Raw genomic sequence first — 25,014 nt, forward strand, 5'->3', positions numbered from 1 at the left:
AGAGTTATGGCATATTTGGTCAGGTGGAGAAATAGCCATTATGGAGTATAGTGTTATTTGGTATCTGATCTCAGGCTGAACTCTGAACTCTAGTGCCCCAGCTGGCAAAAATGGTTGGCTTTGGGGATCCAAAGCCGTCCTCCATGAGGATATGGAGACTTTGTATTGTCATCCCACTCTGTTCTCCATTACCCACGTATGACCCTTCCACCATTCCTTGCTGCCCAGAAAATACAACTCCTTCTGTATCAACTTAAACAAACATGACTAAGAAAGAAAATCCTGTCTAAAACCTTCTACTCATTTAGAATCATCCACACCATTGACTCCTTTCTGTTGGCATCAATATCCAGGTTCCTATCCCTGTCAAGGGCGCTGGCTCCTCAGATAAAGTGTCGTGAGGCCTTGAGCAAGCCCTCAGGACCACCCCTGTGCCCAGGTGCTGTATAAATAGGACTTGACGGTGCTAATGATGTCTGCCTGCAGGGACTTGTTCTATCCTAAAATCACCCAGTGCTGGGACCTCTGCCAGCTCCGGACAGGAATAATCTCATCAGCAAGTCCCAGGCCAGCGCTGGGCCCTGAGGGAATTACTTCAGTTGGAGAGGGCTTCCCCCACCCTGTACCAGTTGTCCAATTAAACAATGAAAAACTTACCTGGAGATAGCCCTGGCATGTTTTTCTGTTGGAAATTAATCATGTCTATTCCAAACATGCACATGAGATGTTTTGAATCCTCCTGTTGCATACTAACAAGACAGCCTCTTTCCCTTCTTCCTCCAGCTCATCTTTACAAATATATCATACATGAGTTTTGTCGGCCTACCTAGGAAACCCTACTGTTATTTGCTTCTGAAAAAAAATTCCAAATAACAGGCAGTCACTTAATCTCTCTGGCCCTCAGCTGTTTTGTCTGCGTAATTAAGGAGGTTCTTCTAGGAGCTCTGTCAGCTCTAGAATTTTGTGATGCTTAGTGTTTTCTCTCCAAATAACTTTTCATAAGCTTGGTCAGTTCCATTCTGTGTGAGTTGGGTCTGTGGGGATGACATTTGCTCTCAACTGCCAACCTTGCATGATGCCTAAGGGCTGAAGGCTACTCTGTAATGGTGAAGGTAGTGACATGGCTGATGGCCGTTCTACAGGTTTAAATTCCATGGATGTCAGAGAGGACCATAGGTGTGTGATCAAGAACCACTGGTGACCATGTATTCCCTCATTAGCCTGACTCTAGCCTAGGATCCCCTCCCTAATTTCAAGACTAGTCAAAGAAGAAAAGAAGTGAATGGTGCCTAGTGGAAATGGGCAGGATGCCTCAACACATCTTCCCTAGGTCTCCATGACTTTTCTGGCAATCATTACTGATGCACCTAAGGTGGTTTTTGCATCATTTCTGTGATTCCCAGTGAGTGAGATGCTGACATAGGTACTGTACAAAATGGTCAGAAATCATTCTCTTTCTTCTGGAAGCTTTGTGATGGAAAAAAGTCTAAAAGGATCAGTCAGAAAGAACAAGCATATCCTTCCAACCGCAAAGTCCTCAACAAATGCATAATTCAGCATATCAAGTGCATGCCTTATATTCTTTTCATGATTGGGGTGTCTGTGCAATGGTGGAGTTTTGTGCCCAAATAGGCCAGAGTTGCAGGTGGAATCGGGAGCTCTCAGAATGACAGAAGGAGGGGCTCCTGACAACTGGCCCTATGCCCCCTTCAGAAATATAGGATGAGCTCAGATCCTGCTGCTTCTGAGACAAACACAGGCTAAAAGGACTGGTTTTCAGAAAACCTGCTGATGGTTTGTCCTCCAACCTCTTACATTGTACAAGAAACCAGGATGCCACTAGATAATGAATGTGCCCATCTATTTCAAGCTTTAGGGCCATATAGAATCTAAACTTCTGAACTCCTGTAATTTTCCTATTATAATGATCTCTTAGGAGGCCTCACCACCCTTTACTTCTCTGAGCAGCTCAGTTTGTTTACTTTTTGTTCCCCTCTATGACATGCCACCTTCCCCTCCCACTTTTGTATAGACGCTCCTGCTCAGAAAGTGCACCCCTCCTACCTGCTTGGGTGGGGTCGTCCTTTTCTTTTAACGCCCAAATCCAAATCGGAACTCATCCTCTTTGAAACTTTGCTGTTGTCCCAGCCTTTTGTGCCCTGTCCTCTACTCTCCCCAGCTAGGCCCATGCCCCAGTCAGCACTTGACCCTTCTTTTGTGTCCTTTCAGGATTAACAGCCATTATTAACACAGCATGTTTCTGCTCACAGAGCACATTTCCATTCACTGTCTTATTTAACAGCAAACCAAGAAGTGAGCAGGGATTATTAAGTTCACTTTTCAGGAGGCAGCGGGGTCTCCAGGAGGTGATTTCCCAAGGCCACAAGCCCATGTGTGCAGAGTGGGGACAATCTGGGCTTGTGGCCTCCAGATCCTGTGTTTTCCTAACTACAGCTTGGAGCTTGTGGAATAACACCAGCCCATAACTTTGGCATAGCGTTATAAAGTAGATGAATAATTTTGGTAGCCATGATCTCATTTTATTTTAATAGCAATCCTGTGAGATAAAACTAGGAAGGGTGATTTTTTTTCATATGCCTTTAATTTGTCTACTCTTACTCATTGTGATTAATGTGTCTACTCATATGCATGTGTATGTGTGTGTATTAAAACTCTGCATATTAGGCTACATATATGTATGGAACCATTCCATTTCCTTAATATATTATGCTTTGTAGAGCCCTTTCCATGCATTCCTTTGTCTGATGGCTTTCAGAGTTCTGAGGAATAAAGAGGAGAGCAGCTAGTCTCGAGCTACAGTGCTATGAACCCCAAAGAGGATACAAGTATCGTTGGTTCACCTACTAAGGAGATAGTGCCAGGGTCACAGTAGGAGTTTGATAAACATCTTGAATGATCCTGTTGATTCATATCCACCTTGCTCAAATGAGGAAGGCCCCCTGCCCCTATATCACTTTTAACATGGAAAGGCCCCTCCCTTCTCCCCCACTCTGCCACAGGGACTCGGCTGTGTCCAACAACAAGACACCCCACAGCAGCTCCATCAGCCACATCGAGTCAGTCCTTCAGCAGCTGGATGATGCCCAGGTACAGATGGAGGAGCTGTTCCACGAGCGGAAGATCAAGCTAGACATCTTCCTGCAGCTGCGCATCTTCGAGCAATATACCATTGAGGTAGAGGTGGCGGAGGGGGGCACTGGGAAAGGAGAGGGAGGGAGTCATGGAGAGTTCTGGGGGGGCGGGGCTGCAGAATGGGCTACTTCCTGGTCAAGGGCACTGCATCAAAGGCTGGGAACGGAGCATCAGGCAGTACCCTAAGGGAATCAGAGGGGATTGTGCATCAAGGATACATTTTTATAATCAACAGATTCACAGTTCACATTCTACCATGTTCCATTCCTCTGTCCTTCTCACCTGCTCAGCCAAGAAGAGCCTCTCTGTTTCACTCTCTGTCTGGGATGACTTCACTAAGAAGGCTTTTGGTTGGGATTATGTGGACCCTTGGTACTTTGGTTCCTGAAAGACCATGGAGTTGTCTATTTGAGTTAGTGATTGGATCCTTTAGCATCAGGAGGAGGAGGTAGATGTTAAAATTTGGAGGCCTCCTCAGTTGGTGACCTTGGTCAGGAACTAGATGAAATCACAGAGCAGCCGGGAAGTCAGGCGCCACAGGGAAGAAGACCTTTTCTTCAGCTTGCTTTGTGCTCACTAAGAAGGTAAGTCTGTGCTAAGGCCATCTTGATTCATCTCATGGACTCCTCAGTTCCTTCTGGCAAGGTCAGGATCAGATGTTGTAGTATATTTATATCCTCTTTGTGATGCCTATTAATAATGTCTGCTCCACATAATATCCACCTTTTATTATTTTCTGCTTTGAAACAGTAACTAAAACCAGGCCAGGAGGGCTCCTGGGGTGTGGAGAGTATCTAACACCCAAGGCACTTTGTCCTTTTCAGGGATGTCCTTTTCAGGTTAATGAAAGATCCACTGTCTTCTCTTTGCTCCCTGCCGGTATGGTATTGGGGAAAGCTACTTCTCCACCCAGCATTCTTTTATGTTTTGTTTTGCATTCCAACCCTCTCCTCACAGTTGGGGCTTCTGGGTGTCTGGGAACGATCTTCCCAACAATATCTGTGGAAGCTTCATGAAACTGATTTGGGAGGAAATTACTTTGTTTTTAAATGTTGATATTCCAACATCCCCAAAACAGTCCCAGGCAGGACCAGAAAACTGCCCTGGCAAAAGATGCTCTTTTCTTCAATTCTGTGACAAAAAATGTTTATATTGAGAATCAGAAATATAGGGGCGCCTGGGTGGCGCAGTCGGTTAAGCGTCCGACTTCAGCCAGGTCACGATCTCGTGGTCCGTGAGTTCGAGCCCCGCGTCAGGCTCTGGGCTGATGGCTCAGAGCCTGGAGCCTGTTTCCGATTCTGTGTCTCCCTCTCTCTCTGCCCCTCCCCCGTTCATGCTCTGTCTCTCTCTGTCCCAAAAATAAATAAAAACGCTGAAAAAAAAAAAAAGAGAATCAGAAATATAAAAGAAAAGGAGTCCTAAAGCAATCCCTCCTATCCCTTATTGTCCTATGATTATTCTCTTCTCAAAAACATACCTCTCCCCTTGCCTCCCTGGAAGCCACTACAGTTTCTTGCTTAAAGACTTCATGGTCTAAAAGGGGCATTCTGGACAATTTCTGGAACAAAGGAAAAGAGAAGTCTTTAAATCTGGATCTCAGTTATCCTTACAACTTGTTCTATAACTTTAGGTGATTTTTTGTGTACCCTTTACTTAATTTATTTTGAATCTACACTCAAAAGGATTTCAGGTGGCTACTAGTATTCAAACATATGTTGTAGGCCACTTGGCTGGCTCAGCCAGAGGTGCATTCGACTCGTTCTTGGGGTCATGAGTTCAAGCCCCATGCTGGGTGTAGAGATTACTTAAAACAAATAAACTTTAAGAAAAATAAATGTATACTTAAGAAAATATGTTGAAAGACTAAGTAGGAATACTAGTGGAAAGTTAGAGATTTGGGCACGCAGCAGAGAGAACATGGTGAACTTCATGAAGCTGAGTAACAAAGGTAACAAAGAAGGAAAAGAGGGGGTGTGAACTGTTAATCTTTGGTAATTGGGAGTCAGGCTCTCAGAAATAAACAGTCACATTTGATTCCAGGACTCCTATCATCCCTCCTTGGCTCCACTTCACCTACCGAGAGTGAATATAGCCATTGGGAGATGATGTTAGCTGGTGTGGTGATATTGCAATTGTAGTCTTTCTTTACTCTTCTATCATTCTGGGTCCACATCCAAAAATGCTTAAGAGGAAGGAGACAATCTGAGGGTTTGGCTGTTTAAGTTTTATTTCATTAGAGGGCATGGTTTTGAGGTCAGGGTTGCTGGTTTAGTTCTAGAACGGGACAGATAGCTTCAGTTTGCCATGAACTACACCCCTGACATGAGCCAGAGGGGCGGGAGGCATCACCAGGGTATGTCTGCCTGCAGTGGTTCTGGGAAAATCCATTTCCATTCCTGAAAAACAATCCAGAGTATATGCCAAAATTACCCTTTAAAAAACAAAGTGAACTATAAATCAAATACTTTAAAAGTGGATCCTATTTAACTGTTGCACTAGAGAAGCTTATTTCAATTATAAGATTTGAATTCTTCAGCCTTTGCATTATATAAAACTTCCCTCTCCCCACCCCCCCCCCCATACTATACAACAACCTGGATACTTGGTATGCAGTAGAGCAAAGTGGGGACATAGTATGAGGGAGATAAAAATAGTGATTTGGTGGCACCCTCTGGTTTGGGCAGCGGCATCCGGGTTTTAGAAGGGGTCTTGTTCCCCACTTGGGATATGGCCCAAAGCTTGGGAAATGCTGCATTTCATCTCAGATCGAAATGGAAATCCTGCCAAACCTATGGAGAAGTTGTGCCCCAACTCAATTGTCAGAAGTTAGTTTTGAGGGTGATGAAATTATTTCAAATACCATCTAGTGTTTCACCATGGGCATGAAGAGTACGTCTAGAGAAGAGTCAGAGTGTGAAACTGAGGGTGGTTTCTCTAACGAAAGACATGTTGGAGCCATGACATTAGCCAGGGCAGGGCTGTTACTGCAGGGACTTTCAGCTATGGCTTCCTAGAGGAAGCCTTCCTAGAGGAAGGCATTTGATGGACATGCTTGGAATTCCTGGGGATTACTGAAAAGCAGAGCAGGCCTGCTCCCCTGGCATCTGGAAATCTAAGCATGACTCCTTAACCATGTCACTGATGCCTGAGATGGGTTAATTAATTTAAAAATTAAGGTAGTACTGGAGTTGCTCTACCAGTCACCTTTTCCTCAGTGAGAATGGTGTATATGGCGCCCACAGTATAACCTGGGGTGAAGTCATAGGGCGTCCCCAGTAAGAGTGAAACTTAACTCAAATGTATTAGGCAAATGCTTAAAACTAGGACTGTAACTGCATTCCTGACATACCTTCTTAGCCTCCACGGAGACTGGACAGAGTGACCCATATCAGAACATAATGTTCTGTAACGTTTTTCCTGTACGTTCAGCTTCCCTCAATGAAAGACATTTTATATCAAAAGGTTCTAATAGCAGAGACCAATAGTGTTTATTTTGTGGCGGTAAGAATGTGGGTGATTTTCTCTTGTTTTTGAAGCTTCCATGCATTTCGAAGTTTTCTGCAATTGATGAGAATGATCAGAAAGAAATAAAAAATATGTTTAGAAGCAAGACTAGGCCAGTGGTCTCCAAACTCTTTTGATTGTTCACTCTCTTAAAATGTTTTTGAACTTGCAATTCCCTATCTGTGCATATATTAGTTTATGAATGGTACACATGTTCTGCTATCACTGACTAGTAATCTCAGAACTCAGTGTGCCCTTAGGGTGAAGTGTAGCTTTTTCATTAGAAGTTGTGGTTCATATTTCAAATCACCTTCTCGATAATTTCTAATCATTTTTTTTTTTTTTTGGCCTGGTTTCTTGACAGTGCTGATTAGATTATCGCTCTTTCTTTACCCCATAAGGTGGCTGACAGAGTTCAAAGTTCTCTTGTGCTTTCATGCTTATTATTATCTTCAAACTGCAGTTTCTTTGCAGGAAACTTGATAGGCCATGTGTCTTTCTGTGAAGATTAGTTAAAACTAGATAATAGATAAATCGCTTTAACTGGGTTCATGAAAAGAGCAATAATTTAAAATATGCTAAAAGCAACCCAACAAACAAGCCACAGTCAGCCCCTCTGCTCTGTGTGCTCCCGCCCTCCTGGAAGAGCCCTCTCCCACCCCACCATCTGCCAGTGGTTGCAGTGAGACTCCAGCATCAGTCTGCTAGTAAAAGTCTAGGGAAACTTTGCATCTTTCTTAGGGTTTAATCAAATATGTGTGCATGTAATAAATATGCACATACATAAGCATATTTATACGGTGAAAATTTTTATGTTAGCAGTGGATAATCTGGGACATCCCCCGGGGTGGTCATACTCACATTAGAGAGTACTAGAAATGACACCAGGAAAGATACTCTAAATAGGAAACTTTATGAAAAATGGGCCACAGTTACAGTTTTTCTTTTAAATCTCTGACTCTATAATTACAATAAAAGTTTGTTCAATGTACCTGAAAATTAATCTGTGTAGTTAACCTGAGTGAGGAATGAAACAGCCAACTATAAATCTATAGAGGTCACATTAGGACTGGTTGTGGTTAGGCTGGGGCTGGGGAAAATATAGCCTTCAAGGAAGAAAATTCTGCCTTCCAGAGGGGCAGTTGATGGAAATTTACTGGTGGTAAATTTCTCAAGTCTTCAATTGGTTGTATGCAAGGGCGTTTAGTGTCTTGTATTTGAAAGAGACTGCTCCGTCAGCCTCTTGCCTGATCCAGCTCAATTAAACATTTAGTGAGCACCTAATATGAATCAAAAACTATGTTGGGCACTGAAGATACAAACCATCCTTGCCATTAGAGGGCTAGCTAGGGAGAAACAGAAAAATAGAATCATCATACAATGTGATGATTCTGTTGAGAGAAGACTCATGGTTGGATGAGATCACTGAGGCAGGAATATTTAGCTTAGTCGGGCTGTCCATGGAAGGTTTCTTGGTGAGATTACATCTAGAAGACAGGTAAAATTTGGTGGCCAGGTTTTGACATCTCCAGGGGATGCCACCACTTCTCTACTGGGGTATCTCCAAAGCCTAGATGTGGGGTTTGGGGGGAAGGGAGAAGAGGGCAGACAAGGGAGCTCAGGATTTCATCAGTGTGTTGAACCAGAATCTCCACCCTCCTGCCCTTTAGTCCTAATTATGTTCTCCGGCAAAACAGAATAAATCTGTTCCCTCTTTTATTTGACGGCCTTAAAGATATTTGAAAATGGTCATCATAGCCTTCTTTTCCTTTATCTGAGAAATGTTGAGATTATATAGTTATTTCTACAGTCCCCTTGACTTTAAAAAGTTGGTAACTATTTCTCTTCATCATCAGCCCTTCTCTGTGGCACATATACCCAACTTATTCATGTCCTTCCGGATATGACATCGTCTCAAGACACCGTGGAGACCTGGGTGCCCTCTGCTGAAGGCAAGGGCCATGCCTTCCTACACATCCTGGGTGCAGTGTGTCCAGGACCCTGGCGCTCTCCCAGAGCAGGCCAGGAGTGAGGAGCCTTTTCAGTGACATAGACCCCTGCTTTGGCTAGGCTTGTGCTCCCTTAAAAGCCCCTGGGTGTTTTTTTCAAAGTGCTTCCAATGCACTTGACTTTTAAAAAACAAACTTAAATAGAAGCTTTTATACATTTTCCCTCTCAAATTGTACTTTTTTCTTCTTGGCCCAGTTCTTCAGCCTATCAAGGTAAATTTATTATTGCTTCAACATTGTAGCTATTTGAAATATTGGCCAGGTCAGGCAGGGCCCTGTGGTGCTTTACTGGAAGTTTTCCTTTGGTGACGCAGGGCCATCAGGCTGCACAGTCATTCTATTGCCTGGGATCATCTGAGGACCACATCATCTGGTCCACTTTCATAACCTCTTCTTCTGCAGATACAACGTCAGACTCTGCAAAGCCATGTGGTGCTCCATGTTTGGAACATGCCTCAAATCCGCCAACATTGTAACTATAACAAGAAAGAAAAGCTCTGCTTGAGAACTGTCTTTGTGGATTGCTCCCAGGGATCACTGTAGCATTCTCTAAATATGCACCAGTTCCTTTGAGAAGGAAATGCAGAATAAATTATATAAAGTAAACCAAAGTCTACACAAAATATTAATTTGATAGTCTCTTCTAGACTTTTGTTAAATTGATTTCAGGATCATTAGGGTAGGGGGTTGGGGGTGCTACTCCTACCATCTTCCTTCCTAAAAAACAAAACAAAATAAAAAAAATGATTATTCATACAGCTTTTGTATTCTGGCAAGTCACTTGTTTTTGGTAAATTATCAAAGATCCCTGAAGGAAATTTTTTCAGATCACTCTGTAATGGGATATGTCTGGCACTGTGGGCCTAAACTCAGTGTGTAATATCAAAGTGCAAATTCTATATGCTTATTTCTGGTGAGGATGCTGGGGATTCAGTATAAGGAAGCAGATGTAAGCTCCAGGACTAAGTATTTCACTTACACAGGAAGAAAATCACTCTGACATTCAAGCATTGAGAAGTATGAATGAGAGGACAATATACGTTGTAGGAGCTCTTCAACAAAGGAGAGATCTTTCAAAAACAGAATAGATTCCCACAGGTCTCAAACTCCTTAAGAGGCAAAGATAGGGACAAAATACCCACCCAAGATCCAGTCAAGACCCCCTCAAGATCAGTCATGATTATATCAAAGATCTCTGTTTTACCATGATGTTAATGAAGAAAAGAACATGAAATTGTTCATAAAAATTATCCAGTTATCCAGATTATCTACTGGAATAGAAATCAGGTAACTGAACATTGTAACTCAACAATTATAGCATGTTTCAATATAAACTGACACTATTTTGCCAAAAATTAAAAATGGTTCAGTGGATTTAGTTATTGCCAAACCCTTCTGCTTTTCCCAAAAGTTCTTGCTATATCCCTAGAGGTCTTTATGTAGCTATATAAATAAATATTTTAACTCATTAGACAAGTCATGTATATATGTATTTCCTAATAAAGCAGAAGAAAATGCTCTAATAAACCTTTAAAATAACGTATTTTAGAATTCACTAATCTCAACATTTTATAAATTGATTTTACAAACAAAAAGAACTCTCAGAAAAGAGAATACTAGACTAGACAAGAAGAATAAATGACTCTGGTAATTTGGTGAATTTTGGTTTCACAGTGGTAACCTATCAATATGCAAAACCTGTTAGAGATAAAAATAGCTCTTCCCATGCAATAAGACTGTCTCTTTAGCTGCAGCATGTCTTTCCCTATAATCTGGCACTTGTAGGTCAGTGGAAACTATTTAGCTTTCACTCTTCTCATCTTAATAAAAATAATGGCATCATAAAACAGAAAGATGCTCATTTTGCAGTTGACAGCCCTTGTGTTTCAGAGCATCTCACCATAATGAAGTGCTTTGGATCCTTCCTTCCCACTGTTAGTTGGAACAGGATTGGACCTTAATGTACACAATGTGTACTTGAACAATTTCGCTGTGGCCTGCAATGCTGTTTGATAGCATTTTACCCACAGTAGAGCTCCCTTCAAGAAGAAGAGGATTGAGTCAAGCCTCCCAAACCCTGCTGCTGCTTTATCAGCTAAGTTGAAGTAATATTCTGAATCCTTTGTTGTCATTTTGACAGTGTTCACAGCGTCTTCACTAGAAGTAGTTTTCATATCAAGAAACCACTTTCTTTGCTCATCCCTAAGAAGCAACTCCTCATCCACTCAGGTTTTACCGTGAGACTGCAGCAATTCAGTCCCATCTTAAGGCTCCACTTCTGATTCTAATTCTCTTGCTGTTTCCCCCACATCTGCAGTTACTTCCTCCCCTGGAGTCTTGAGCCCTCAGAGTCATCTGTGAGGGCTAGAGTCAGCTTCCTCTAGACTCCTGTTAATGTTGATATTTTTATCTCTCCCTGTGAATTATGGATGTTCTTAATGCCACCTAGAATGGTGAATCCTTTCCAGAAGGTTTTTAATGTACTTTGTCCAGATCCATCAGAGGAATCACTATCTGTGGCAGCTATAGCCTTACAAAATGTACTTGTTAAATAATAAGACTTGAAAGTTGAAAATACTCCTTGATCCATGGGTTGCAGAATGGATGTTGTTTTAGCAGGCATGAAAACAACATTAATCTCATCATATGTCTCCATCAGAGCTCTAGGGTGACCAGGTGCATTGTCAGTGAGGAGTGATATTTTGAAAAGAATATTTTTTTCTGAGTGGTACATCTCAACAGGGGGCTTAGAATATTTCATAAACCATGTTGTAAACAGATGTGCTGTCATCCAGGCTTTGTTGTTCCATTTATGAAGCACAGGCAGAATAGGTTTGGCACAATTCCTAAGGGCCCTAAGATTTTCAGAATGGCAAATGAGCACTTCAGTCACCATTCAACTTCAGGTCACCAGCTTCATCAGCTCCTAACAAGAGAGCCTGTCCTTTGAAGCTTTGAAGCCAGGCATTGACTTCTCTCTAGCTATGAAAGTCCTAGATGGGATCTTCTTCCAATAGAAGGCTGTGTTGTCTGTATTGAAAATCCATTGCTTCGTGTAGCCACGCCACCTTCCTTAATTACCTGAACTAGATCTTCTGGATAACTTGCTGTAGCATCTACATCAGCACCTGCTGCGTTGCCTTGCACTTTTATGTTATGGAGATGGTTTCTCTCCTTAAGCCTCATGAATCAACCTCTGCTAGCATCCAACTTTTCACCTGCAGCTTCCTCACCTCCTCCGCCTTCACAGAATTGAAGAGAGTTAGGACTTGTTTTAGATTAGGCTTTGGCTTAAGGGAATGTTGTGGCTGGTTTATTCTTCTATCCAGACAACTAACACTTCCTCCATATCAGCAATAAGACTATTTGCTTTCTTATCATCTGAGTGTTCACTAGAGTAGCACTTTTAATATCCTTCAAGAACTCTTCCTTTGCATTCACAACTTGTCTAGCTGGTAGAAGAGGCCTAGCTTTCAGCCTGTCTCAGCTTTCAACATGCCTGCCTTCTTCATAGAGCTTAATCACGTCTATTTTTTTATTTGAAGTGAGAGACATACAGACTCTTCCTTTTACTGGAACACTTAAAGGCCATTTCAGGGTTATTAACTGGCCTGATTTCAATGTTGTTGTGTCTCAGGAAAAAGAGAGGCCCAAGGAGAAGGAGAGAGATGGGGGAATGGCTGGTTGGTGGAGCAGTCAGAATGCACATAGTATTAAGTTCACCATCTTACCTGGGTGTGGTTTATGGTGTTCCAAGGAAATTACAGTAGTAACATCAAAGATCACTGATCACAGATCACCATAACAAATATAATAATTATGAAAAAGTTTGTAATATTGTGAGAATTACCCGAATGTGACACAGACATGGAATGAACAAATGCTGTAGGCAAAATGGTGCCAATAGATTTGCTCAACACGGGGTTGCCACAAACCTTCAATTTGTAAAAAGTGCAATAAAACAAGGTATGCCTATACAAGGTAGATACCTTCTTCAACCCATGGCCATCATCTTCATCAGGATTACCAGCATCTTCAAATGATTTGGAGAAAAGGACCTCACAGTGAGATTTCCAAATTTGCAGGTGATAGTAAAGAGATAAGTAGATGGGAATAGACCAGAGGAAGAGGGAAGAGAAGTGGCAGGTGAATTTTGACTTGGGTAAGTACAGGATAAAACTTTGGGAGGGGAGGGGCTGAAGTGTGCTCTATACGTAAATACTGGGGAAGACCCAGAAAATGGGAGGACCCAGTGCAGTGGGCACCCTGAGAACAAAGCCCAAGGCAGCTGCTAAACCAAGTCCCTTGGTTAGTCTGTGTCAGCAGAATGCTGGATTCAGTGAATTCCATCTGGCAGGAAAGTCTTGGGCTTCATTTGGAAGTGAGCCTTCCCACTTCCCACTGCCTCTTACCCTTTCTTTCTGTTTTGCTCCTTCTCTGATTTCCCTTATGGCTATGGCTCTAGTAGACAATTGTTAGATTAGAAATATTGCCAATGTATCTCTCAAAGAGGTCATTGTATCCTAACACTCCAATTAATTCAGGAGAGAGAGGGAGATAGGAGCCACTGGAGCCAAGAGGGGAACTGAGTGGGCCAGAGCTGAGATGGACCTAATTGAGTGGAAGGAGAAAGCAAAATAGGGTGATTGAAAGCTGAATGCCCTGTGGGCAACTTGTGTTCTATCTTTCATTCATTTGGTTCAGGCCCTACTTTTTGCCCTAAACAAATTCTTTCAGGTTTCTTTTCCAAATGGAGTTAAATGGCCAAATTAATTCCCTAGTGCGGGATTTTCTTTTCATGGTCTCTGTATCAGCAAACAAGTCCATGTTTGATATTACAAAATAAGCCAGAGAAAAACATCTGGGTCTGGGGGTGGTCGTGAAGCTCTTCACGTCAGAGGGTTTACTTTGAAGAGTGGTAAGGACTTGAGCAGACTAGGAGAAGAAACAAGGGCATTTCAGGGCAATGGGACCAGGGAAGGAAGCTGGAGAGGGCAGGAGCCAACTCTCAGGGTCAGCGAGTAACCAGCTGACTGGTTTATGTAACAGAAGAGCATGAGATAAGACTGGAAAGCTAGGTTTGTTCATTAACAGTAGGTAAGCTTTAGGTTTGAAAACAGCTTTTTCTTAAAAAAAAAAAAAAGTTCCCCTGCTGTGTACAACTCTTGCACCTCAGAAAGAGGGTAAGAAGGAAAAACGCAATGGAAGAACATCTTTTGACAAAACATAAAATGTGCAGGAAAGAAGATGAACTCCAGCAACTACTAGAAATACACAAATCAGACTTTTTCAAGGATCTGGGCACCACTGCTTGGGGGTAATTAGAAGAGCCAAACAAGAGAGAAAAGAGAGCAGACCCCAGAAGGACAGCCTTAGAAGTCAGGCTGATGTGTTGAGTAGCCTCTTGGAATTCTCATCCTTTGGGCCCTCAACCTAATGATGTCAAGGTGGTTAGGGTAGAGGAGGATAGGGAAAGGGAGAGGGAAAGAATATAGAAACACCAGCTTCAGAATGCTGGACATGTAACACATTTGTTTTAGATTCAGATTGCCAAGACCCCAGATTTCTGAGGCTCACTCTCCCAACTAAAGAACTTCAACTGTGTCCTGCTCCTTACCAGGAGCCTCAACACGTTCTTCTCTACATACTCCTGCCTTTGGACCCCTGTGGAGTCTTCCTGAAGCAAACAGACCCTGCATAAACTCAGTTTCATGGAAACAAAACAAAACTTAAAGTTGAAAGAAAAAACAGGCTCTTCTTTCATGCTTGTTGTCTTTGTTTTATTCTAATTTTCTTTAGTTTATAGGTCAGAAAATAGGCTAAAAAAATTTATTTGGCTGTTGTCAGTACAATATCTGATAAAGGACTTATCCAGGATATATTAAGAACTCTTATGAGCGCGTGTTATGGTGAGCACTGGGTGTTGTATGTAAGTGATGAATCACTGAAATCTACTCCTGAAACCAATCTTGTGCTGTATGCTTACTAACTAAAATTTAAATAAATTTTTAAAAAAAGAACTCTTACAAATCTATGAGCAAAAGATAATTAACCTAGTTTTTGAGAACTGGCCAAAAGATGTCAAAAGACACTTTGCAAAAGTGGATACGAATGGCCAATAAGCATATGAAAAATGTGCTCACCATCATTAGTATCCTAAAACCATAATGAGGTATCACTTCATGCCCCCCAGGATGACTAAATTTAAATAGACTGATGATACAAAATGATGGTGACGATATAGAGCAACTGGAACTTTCACACATTCCTACTGGAATGTAAAATTGCTGTTGGGAATGTTTAACATGCACCTACCTTGTGACCCTATGACTTCACTCCCAGGCAACTCTCAAGAGAAATGAAAACATATGTCCACAGAAGGACTTGTATAAGAACGTTCACATCAGCTATACTTATAATAGGCAAACACTGGAAACAACCAAGAAATAACCCAAACGTTCATCAGCCAGAGAATGGATAAATAAATTGTGATACATCTATATAATGGAATACTATTTAGCAGTAGCAAAGAATGAACTACTCATACACATGACAATATGGATGAATATTAAATATAGCATGTTGGGGTACCTGGGTGGCTCAGTTGGTTAAGCGTCCAACTCTTGGTTTCAGCTCAGGTCATGATTTCATGGTTCGTGAGTTCAAGCTCCACATCAGACTCTGCACTGGAGGCATGGAGCGTGCTTGGGATTTTGTCTCCCTCTCTCTTCCCCTCCCCTGCCTGCTCTCTATCTCTCTCTCAAATAAATAAACATTAAAAATAAATAAATATAGCATGTTGAATACAAGAAGCCAGACCTGAAAGAATGCATACTGTACTATTTCATTAGTATGAAATCCAAGAATAGGCAAAACTACATCCATGGTGATAAAAATCAGAATATGGTACCTGAGGTATGTCAGGGAGTGGAGGTTGGCAGGAATTGACTGGAAAAGGGCACAAGCACACTCCCTAGGGTGATGGAAAGGTCCATATTTTGTTTTTTGGTAACGGCCACATGGGTGTATAAAATTGTCAAAACTCATAGAACTGAATGCTTAGTTAAATATGTGCATTTTATTGTTATGTAAATTATACTTAAACTTTCTTAAATACATGAAGGAAAAACATATATGGGCCTAGTCTATATACAGGCCTATTCATCCTATAAATTATAAATCAATTATCTCTCTTATTCTCATTTTAATTCCTTACTCTAGTTAGAGAAGTACTTTTAAAAGATGGAATACAACAAAATCCTGTTTTGTCTGTCAACCTGCTGGTTCCCAGATCCCCAAGAACTCCCCAAGATAAGTAGATACTAGGTTTTCCTGCTGAGCTCAATGGATCCCTTAGTTGACCTGAAAAGATGTGGGGCAATGAGGTGGGAACCTAGGACAGGAAAGGTGGCATTTTTACAATTCCCCCATCTTTGCTTCCAAGACAGCAACTACCCTTTCCGTGAAGAAAGGTCTTACTGTTAGACAAAAAATGAAGTCCTGTGTGCCCCAGATGTCAGCCCCTTGGGCCAGACCACTTGTCTATCCCATTCCAGTCTGCATGGCCCCAGCACAGGATAGAAGTGTGCCATCTCCCAGCTGCCTCAAGCTGGTCTTTTCCCTCCCTCTGTCCCCGGATGTTCCTGGAGCAGTAGTAGTTGTCAGCCACAGGTCAGTGGTTGTGGGGGTTGGGGGGGGGGAGATGCATAATAATGGAAATCACTGAAGGGGACAGCAGGGGGGAGTGTCTAGGATTCGTGCCTAGGCTGCCTGGGCCATACTGCAACTGTCTGATGTGGGGTGAGGCTTTCATTCCCTCTTCTCAGAAAAGAAGGTGATGGTCCCTGTGCCATTTCCTTCACAGGGCCACCTGGGGGTATGAGCATGAGACAGCGACCCTGAAAACCATGTCAGAAGAGTTCTTTGATTCACAGATCAGGTGGAATTGTTTTTGTTCAGTACTGCCGAGTTCCCGTCTGTGAATGACGGCAGCTAGTGTAGAGGAAGTGTAGGATTCAGTCTCTCTGTGCAGTCATGTGTTCGAGGGTGAGCCAGGGGAAGTCACATGGGTGAAGGTACAGAGCAGTAACCCGTTGGCAAGTTTGTCTTAGGGCAAGTTTGTCTTACATGCTTCAGTCTTCATTAGAATCATGCCTTTTTATACCATATATCTGCTTGGATTTCTAGAAGTCTGCTCTTGTTTCCACCTTTAGTCACCATCTCCAGGGATTAGCCTTTGCAGGCAGAGAGTCCTGCACAACAGAACAAGGGAACCACATGGGGCCCCTGGGTTTGATGTATACCAGCTCTGATTGTGTAACCTGGGGCCATTCACGGGTTTCTCCAGCCCTCAGTTTCTGTTTCTCAGAAACAGTGAGACTTAGATATTTAATTTCTGAGGTCCTCTCCAGTGATGAGATTTTTTGAGTAACACCGTGGTATGTTGGACAAAGAAAAAGAATTGAGTTATATCCATAGGTATGTTCCTCACTAGCAGGGTGAACTCTGGGCAGATTCTATCTGTTTGAGTGAACACCAGCTTCCTTTTCAGTACGATGGACCTGGAGATCTCCACCCCGTGTGCCCGTCTGGGTCATTGTGGGGGTGGAATAGAATGGGGTAGGCAAAAATTTTATAAACAGTAACTTACCATCCAACATTTGCTGTTGTTCCTGTGCTGCTATCGACATCGAAACACACGGAGGCATGAAACACAATTACAGGTGTGCATATGTGGGGGTGTGGCGCTGGTGCTTAAGTGTAGTTTAGGAGTCAGACAGATGCAAAGCAGGGATGGGTCCATGCCTGGGCTTGGAATGGGTGAGCTTCAGCTCAGCAGGCTCTCACGGACCTGAGAGCCTATACTGACGGTCGTTCCCTAACAGGTGACAGCAGAGCTAGACGCCTGGAATGAAGACTTGCTCCGGCAGATGAATGACTTCAATACAGAGGATCTGACGCTCGCGGAGCAGCGGCTGCAACGCCACACGGAGCGGAAGCTGGCCATGAACAACATGACCTTCGAGGTCATCCAGCAGGGTCAGGATCTGCACCAGTACATCATGGAGGTCCAGGCCTCAGGCAAGTGACCTCTCCCATCCTCCTTCTTCTGGCAGGGAGGTGATGAAAACAAGAATGCCAGCTTGACTCCAACCAGCACTCGTACTCTGCGCATTCATTCTATACCCTCCGACACAGGAACAGAGATTTTTGCCATTTTAAAGAAAAGAAAATTAAAGCATGAGAGCTGAAATAACATGTCTGAGATTGCCCCGTTAGGCACCAGTAAAGATGAGGATAGGTTTGGGGCGCCTGGGTGGCTCAGTCGGTTGAGCGTCTGACTTCGGCTCAGGTCATGATCTCATGGTTCGTGAGTTCGAGCCCCAGTCGGACTCGCTGCTGTCAGTGCAGAGCCTGCTTCAGATCCTCAGTCCCCCTGTCTCTCTGCCCCTTCCCCACTCGCACTCTGTCTCTCTGTCTCTGTCTCTCTCAAAAATAAACATTAAAAAAGGAAGATGAGGATGGGGCCACAGTCTCCTGGTGCTGTGCGGAGAATGGGGAACACAAATCTTGGAAATTAGCGCTGATTAAAAAACAAATGGCGGCCTGCAGGGACAAACCAAAGGGGCTCCAAAAGCAGCCAGCCAGCCATGCGAATTGCATTCAAATGTGTAGACATGGCACTTCTACTCCCCAACCTTCCTCTTCTGCTCTATCCTCCAGCCCCAGCGCCAGCTCCAGGGCTCCAGTTCAGGCCTCTCACAGACCTGTTTTCCTTATCGCTGGTCTGTGCATCAGTGTAAGAAGTGATGATAAAAATTTATGGCAAGGTCGTATAATTTTATAACTTCTCAAAAAAACAAGGCTGAGTTACCCAGATTTCACTTCTTTTCGTGTTCAAGATTTATTCACTATTTACCCAACAAATACATGAACCCTTCCTGTTACACCTGCCGCTCTCCAAAATGGCCTTTGGTGTTAGAACTGGAGAGAGCCATAGCTGTCCCATGGTCCAGCTAGTCCAGAAGACAAGAAGTCACTCATGGGGGCACATGAACAGTAGAGTGCTGGAACACAGTCTCTCCACCTAAACCCACTCATTGCTTTCACCACTGGGTCCTTATTGGCTCAGGTTTCTCACCCTCCAGGAAGAAGCAGACAGGGGCTCAGACCATCAGCTCTTTAAAACACAGTTGGTCCATGTCCCTGTTGACCGTGAAGGATGTTTAGAATCATGAGAGTGTCAGGCAGACGTTAGCCTGCAAGCAAACTTGACTGTAGGCTACTGTGTTTGTTTGAATGACCTGAAGGAATACATAACAACATTCAAAGAAACTTCACTTCTAACCAGAGGAGAGACAATCTGGTAAATTCTGTTCACTTTGCTCAGCATAATCTTGCCGTGAATTTTCATTTGTGTTGTGAACAGCTGTGGCTGCCCAGGCTTGTTTCCAGGGTGTAGACTGTGCCCCGCATAGCCCCAAGAAGGGCCATTCACATGGCAGTCTTTCTGGGCACTCGTTTAAAAATGGCAGTGCCAGGCCCCAAGTGCAAATATTCTGATTTAACTACCTCTGAATGGGTCTTGCGCGTCAGCAAAATCTCCTCAGGTGACTCCACTGTGCAGCCAGAGCTGAGAACCACTGCTTTTATCATGATGATTAAATCACAAGAGCTGATATCTGGCGTGCCCTGGGACAGGAACTTTCGGGTGTGGTCCCCACATTGGCAGCATCAGCATCCCCAGAGAACTTGTAAAAAATGCAAGTTTGAGGGCCTATACAACCTGCCACATCAGAATCTTTGGGTGGGGCCCGACAATCTGTGTTTCAACAAGCCCTCTAGGTGGTTTGAATGCACCACTGATCTAGGATCTACTCAGAGTGTGGGCCCTGGACCAGCAGCACCAGCATCACTTGAGAGCTGATTAGAAACATAGAATCCCAGCACTTATCACCGACTTACAAATCTTAATCTGTACGTTAACAAAATCTCCAAGTCTATCATGTGCACGTTAAAATTTGAGATGCATGGTTGGTAATGGCTTGTACATCTTTAAGGTCTTATTAGGGAAGGAGGGGGGAACGATGATCCTTTCTCTGTGATTGAGAGCCTTATCTGGACTCAGGGTTTCACCTTAGAGCTTGCCCTCAGGGTGCTCACAATAGCTGGCTATCCAGCTCAGGCTGGGAACCAGGAGAGAATGTACACCTAGTACATAGGAGAGAAGCTGGGATAGAGAAGCCTGGCAGGGATGCTCACCCTTCATCCCTCGGTATTGATGCATCTGGCAGGAGGAAAGCTTGTCTGCCTACAAACCGCAGCACTTTATAGCAGGGGGCTGACATGACCTGGGCAAGCCCATCTCTGTCCCAAGAGCCAGGTATCCATGGTAACAGAAAGACTACCAGGAGCTGGCAGTCCCTGAAGCTGCTTGTGACTGAGGGTCAGCTGTGCTTGGTGGCTTCCTTAACCTTGAGGGCTAAGTAGGTGAAAACACCCCAGGCAGATACGCTGCCCACACCCACAGTATCCTGATCCAAAAATGAGCTTTGTCAAAAGAGGCTTAATTGGTCTCTTCAGCCCTCTCTGCTGGGACTGGCTGTTCCCTCGTTCCTACCACAGCTAGCTATCAGTCTGGCATAGTCCATGAGGCTTCACAGGGAATGAATCCAAGGGTTTCATGCAAGCTCACTTCCTGTCTGCTGCTGAATGCCTGGTCCTGCAGAGAATGCATCTACCTCCTTTCCGACGTGGAAGAAGGGAGATCAGAGTTGCACCAGGGCTGGGGGGTGGGGTGAAGGTTGGGGTGAACTCAGGGTGGGTCTTGCCTCCCAGGTGGTTGAAGAATGCATGACTTCAGAGACACAGGACTGAGGCAATAAATGTCTTAGTCATTTATAATGTGTGTTTAATAAACTATATTTGAAGCAAAGGGTAAATAAACTGTTGTCATAGAAAAAGGACAGTTAACAAAATTAAGCATTTGGTGTTTAGCCCTCCATGCTAAATTAGTTAAGGGCTTATGCTTAGATTTTATAGGAATAAATGGAAGTAGGGAATCTCCATATATTTATTTTCAGGTGTGAAATCTGTAACGTTGAGGCAGGTTCCATTAAATCCCTCTGGTGTGCCCACAGCTGTAACCAAAGCAAAAGCCGTTGCTTAAGTCAGCATTAGCCTTAGGACTAAAAGGCGAATCCTGAACACTTTCTTCACTTGCTCATGGTTCTTCCCTCACTCTAGCATTATCTATTTCAGCCTCAAGTTGGGAGGTGCCAGGTTTTGCTGGAAAGAGTCAAGTTAGAGAAAACATGCTAGGTGAAGTCAAGGTCCAAATCCACTATCAGCAAACAGTCTGCCTTGGGAAGTTCCTGTTCTTTCTCTTTAGACCTTTCTTTTTCTGTCTAGTGTGGGAGGTGGGCCTGGATTCCTAAAGTCCTCTCCAGCTCTTACTTGCCATGATGATTCAGCCTAAGCACCCCCGTGGGCCATGCCACAGCTCTCTCCAATGAAATCTGACCATGTGGCTATTACATGTGATCTTATAAGAAGAGAATAAGAAGAGCTGCATGTCCAATGGATATGTTGCTTTTGTGGTTTAATCAAAGCATCAAGCTCTTTTTTTTTTTATGTTTATTTTTAAGAGAGAGAGAGTGCACAAGCATGAGTGGGGGAGGGCAGAGAGAGACAGAGACAGGAGACAGAGAATCTGAAGCAGGCTCCGCACCCTCAGCACAGAGCCAGATGGGGGGCTTGAACTCACGAACCATGAGATCATGACCTGAGCCAAAGTCGGACACTTAACCAACTGAACCACCCAAGTACCCCTCAAGCTCTTTCTTTATGTGAGGTTTTTAAAGTGAAAACTTTTGGGGATCTGTGGCAATGATACTTAAAATTTACTGTGCTTGGGAAGAACCCACCCCTGGAATTTGAATATCAATAAAAATAAGTTTGGTGGGGATCACTCTTCTCCTCCTTGAGCATAGAGCTTAGAGTACAGGTGGGACAGGAAGAGTACCTGGGTTGGCATCCAGCCGTACCCTTCCCTGCCTTGGTGTGCTTGAACATGCTGCCCCATCTCTCCAAGCCTCACCTTCCCTGGAAAATGGCAATCATAAGAATACCCACCACGTAGGGTCATCGTGAAGATGCAGTGTGATAATATGTGAGCATGGTAAGGGTTCAAGAAAGTTTGATAACTATGACATATTGCACTTGTGTTCTAGCACATACTGTGTTCTGTTGCAGTTATGTGTTCCTGTAGCTTTTCCAGCAGCCTGAGGGCAGGATTCTTTCTTCCTTCTCTTTCCATTCCCAGCATCTAGCAGAGTGGTTATGTCTTGTACTCACAGCAAGTTCTCAATAACAGTATTTGCTTAGTTAATGGAGTGAACATCAATGCAGTGGAAGAGATGTGTAAAAATAATGGGCCATAAATAATTTCACTTGCATTATAAAAGAAAAGAAAAGCCTTGTGTTTTTTCCAAAAGAGGAGCTACTCTGGGGTTAATGGAAATGTGGATCTGATGGGGGCTGAGTGGAGGGGAAGAGAACTTAGATGTAAAACAATGGTTCTTAGCCTGGCTGCATATTTAGAATCACCTTCAGAACTTACAAGTACCAAGGTCTGGGCCCCATTCCTCAGGGATTCTTGCTTAATTGGTCTGGAGTGGGCCCAGATTTTTTTTTTTTTTTAACTTCCCAGGTGATTCTAATATATGGCCAGGGTTGAGAATGCTGTTCTAAAAACCCGATTAAAAGATTTTGTAATTGCTGAACTGGAGGTTACATTGAGGGAATTGCACAGAAAGAGGAGTGAGGAGGGGAGGAGAAAAGAGAAAGTATATTCTGTATTGGAGGCAGGCTGATGTTTAAAGAACACACAAAGAGTTGAAAGACATATCTCTGAGTAGCATAGCCAAGAATACCTATACCTTACCCTAGACCACAAGCACCTCTCTCCTGGAGGAAGTTTAAGTGGTACCCTCAACCCGGCAGCAAAGGTAAGTATAGTGACATTATTAGTTGTGGCCTCAGGCTCTAAACAAACACAGTGTGGATCATTCTGCTGACTGAGTGTAGCATAAAGAGTATCTCTGTCCCTGGATTGCTGGCCACTATACCCTCTTATCCAGTGGTTTCCCATCTTGGTTGTGTGTTTGGATCACCACAGGAGATTAAGACTTCCTGGTGACCAGGTCCCCCACCAAGACAGTCTCCTGGGTGTGGCCAGGGCATGGCAATTTTTAAAATTCTCCAGATCTAAAGTGAGTCAAAATTGAGAGCAGTGGTCTAATAGCATTTAGACCATCACAGTTTCTAATGATGTGCACTGAGCAAGTCCATAAACACCTCACAATAAGATTTTATATTTACATTTTTACAAGCCTTTCAATGGTTCCATTGGTAATCAACAATGAATATGTTGTAATTAACTCAAGGGAAAGGAAAAAGTGGGAACACAGATATTTTGAGCCTACTAAATGCCAGGCACTGTATATCCCTAAACTTACTTAGTTCTATGACACCCCTAGAAGACATTGTTGGGATTGTTTTTACCCAAGCTCAGAGAGGATTTCGAGCCTGGAAATTCACTGTTAATAGGGGGCAGAGCATAGATTCAGACCTAAGTTTGTCCTTTCCCAGAGTTCGCAGATGCTTTCCACAGTAGGACATGACCTGAGCCCTTTCCTGAAGAGGCCCATACATTCACTGAAGAGGTATTTATTGGGTGTTAGGAGTCAAGCACTGTGCTAGGTGCTAAAGATGCATAGATATATAAGACATGTGGCCGTAGCACCAGGGAGCCTGCATTCCTGTGAGAACATGGACAAATTCATGAGGGAACACCCCCAACAGTGTTCTGGTGGAAGGTTTGGTAGAAAATACCATGGGACACATCATGGGGCGCCTGGGTGGCCCAGTTAGTTAAGCGTCCGACTTCAGCTCAGGTCGTGATCTCACGGTCCGTGAGTTCGAGCCCCACGTCGGGCTCTGTGCTGTCAGTTCAGAGCCTGGGGCTTGCTTCGGATTTTGTGTCTCCCTCTCTCTCTGCCCCTCCCCCACTCATGCCTTGTCTCTATCAAAAAATGAATAAATGTTAAAAAGGAAAGAAAAAAGAAAAGAAAAGAAAAAAGAAAATATTGTGGGACACGTCAACACAACTTGCCCTAAAGAGACTGACAAACTGTTTCATTACAGATAGGTTTCACTGCTTGATGGAAAGGACAAATGTGTCTTGCTGCATTTCGGAGAGCCCCTAGGAAAACAGGACTGTGACTAAATTGAGAACAGTAATGTGAACACAAGCCAACTCCATTTGCTGTTGATTGATGGATATTTGCCAGTTGATGAGTTCTGACTGGGACTCATGCCGATGCATTTGGAGGCACTGGGAGGGAGGGGTGAGCTTCTCTCCTTCTAGGTGCCACTTGATGTACCTCCCATTCACTTCATCTACAACGCGATGTGTTGTTGAGCTCAGAAGTGCAGTAAGCATGGTCTTCACCCGTTTTATTTCCTGTGTTCATCTCTCAAAAAATAATATCAAGGGAGGTAGGTGCAGGTGAAGGGCTTGGGTCTCGGGGCAGGCTGGGAGCCGGCTCTGGATGGTATCCTAAGCAGGTGCTGGCCCCTTTGATGAGTTACCAGTTTAGAGGGCCCATTTACATGCGATGTGGCAGAGGTGAGCCATGGGCTTCCCAGAGAAAGACACTTTGTCCAAGCCTAGCATACTAAACACCACAGATGCATGTGGAATGAAAGCAAGCTGGAAAAAACCTGCATTGTGGCTGGAACCAGGGAAGAGTTTCTGCTTCTGCAGATGGATCTTAAATTGCATTTCCAGAAAGTAAATATGGAGGCCAAGGGTCATTGCACTATGCTGAGCACTGCAGAGATAGGAATTTTTGTGTTCTTATTTTTCCTTTCAGTCAAGGAGATGCTCTACCTTGTCCCCTTGGTAAATGAAAATAGGAACTTCAGGGACTTGACTGCCAAAAGAACAAGCCGTCCTTTTCTGTCTCCTACAGATATTTCAGGAGCTGGGATTTGGAATTATGAAACTGGTAGAAAAAAATAAACATGAAAAGATACTGAAATTATTACCATGTAACACCAGAAAAGAAATTTTTCCCACTCTTCCATATTGTCCTTATATAAAACCCTATTTTTTGCCTCTAGAAATGAAGTTCCTTTAGCACGTGTACACTCTCTTTATACTCCTCCTCCCCGTATCCGGCAGGTGTGTTGGTGGTGATGGTAATGAATTTCTGAAGATGTGAGTCAGAGTGATGGGGATGTCTCCCAAAGGGGACTTGTTTTCATGTGACTGTACATTGGG

The 25,014-nt window shown here is 43.5% G+C and overlaps 1 protein-coding gene across 25 annotated transcripts in view; it reads left to right on the plus strand.

The window, feature by feature from the left end:
- The window catches only part of KALRN (kalirin RhoGEF kinase), a 708,823-nt gene that overhangs the window by 394,030 nt on the left and 289,779 nt on the right, over nt 1–25,014 (plus strand). For all 25 annotated transcript variants that reach the window (XM_045037038.1, XM_045037036.1, XM_023260241.2 and 22 more), the window contains 2 exons: nt 3,021–3,195; nt 17,552–17,747. In XM_045037038.1, the coding sequence (XP_044892973.1) occupies nt 3,021–3,195; nt 17,552–17,747 (371 nt within the window). The remainder of the gene's footprint in view (nt 1–3,020; nt 3,196–17,551; nt 17,748–25,014) is intronic.

The sequence above is a fragment of the Felis catus genome, chromosome C2 (genome assembly GCF_018350175.1).
Source record: "Felis catus isolate Fca126 chromosome C2, F.catus_Fca126_mat1.0, whole genome shotgun sequence".
Lineage (NCBI taxonomy): Eukaryota > Metazoa > Chordata > Mammalia > Carnivora > Felidae > Felis > Felis catus.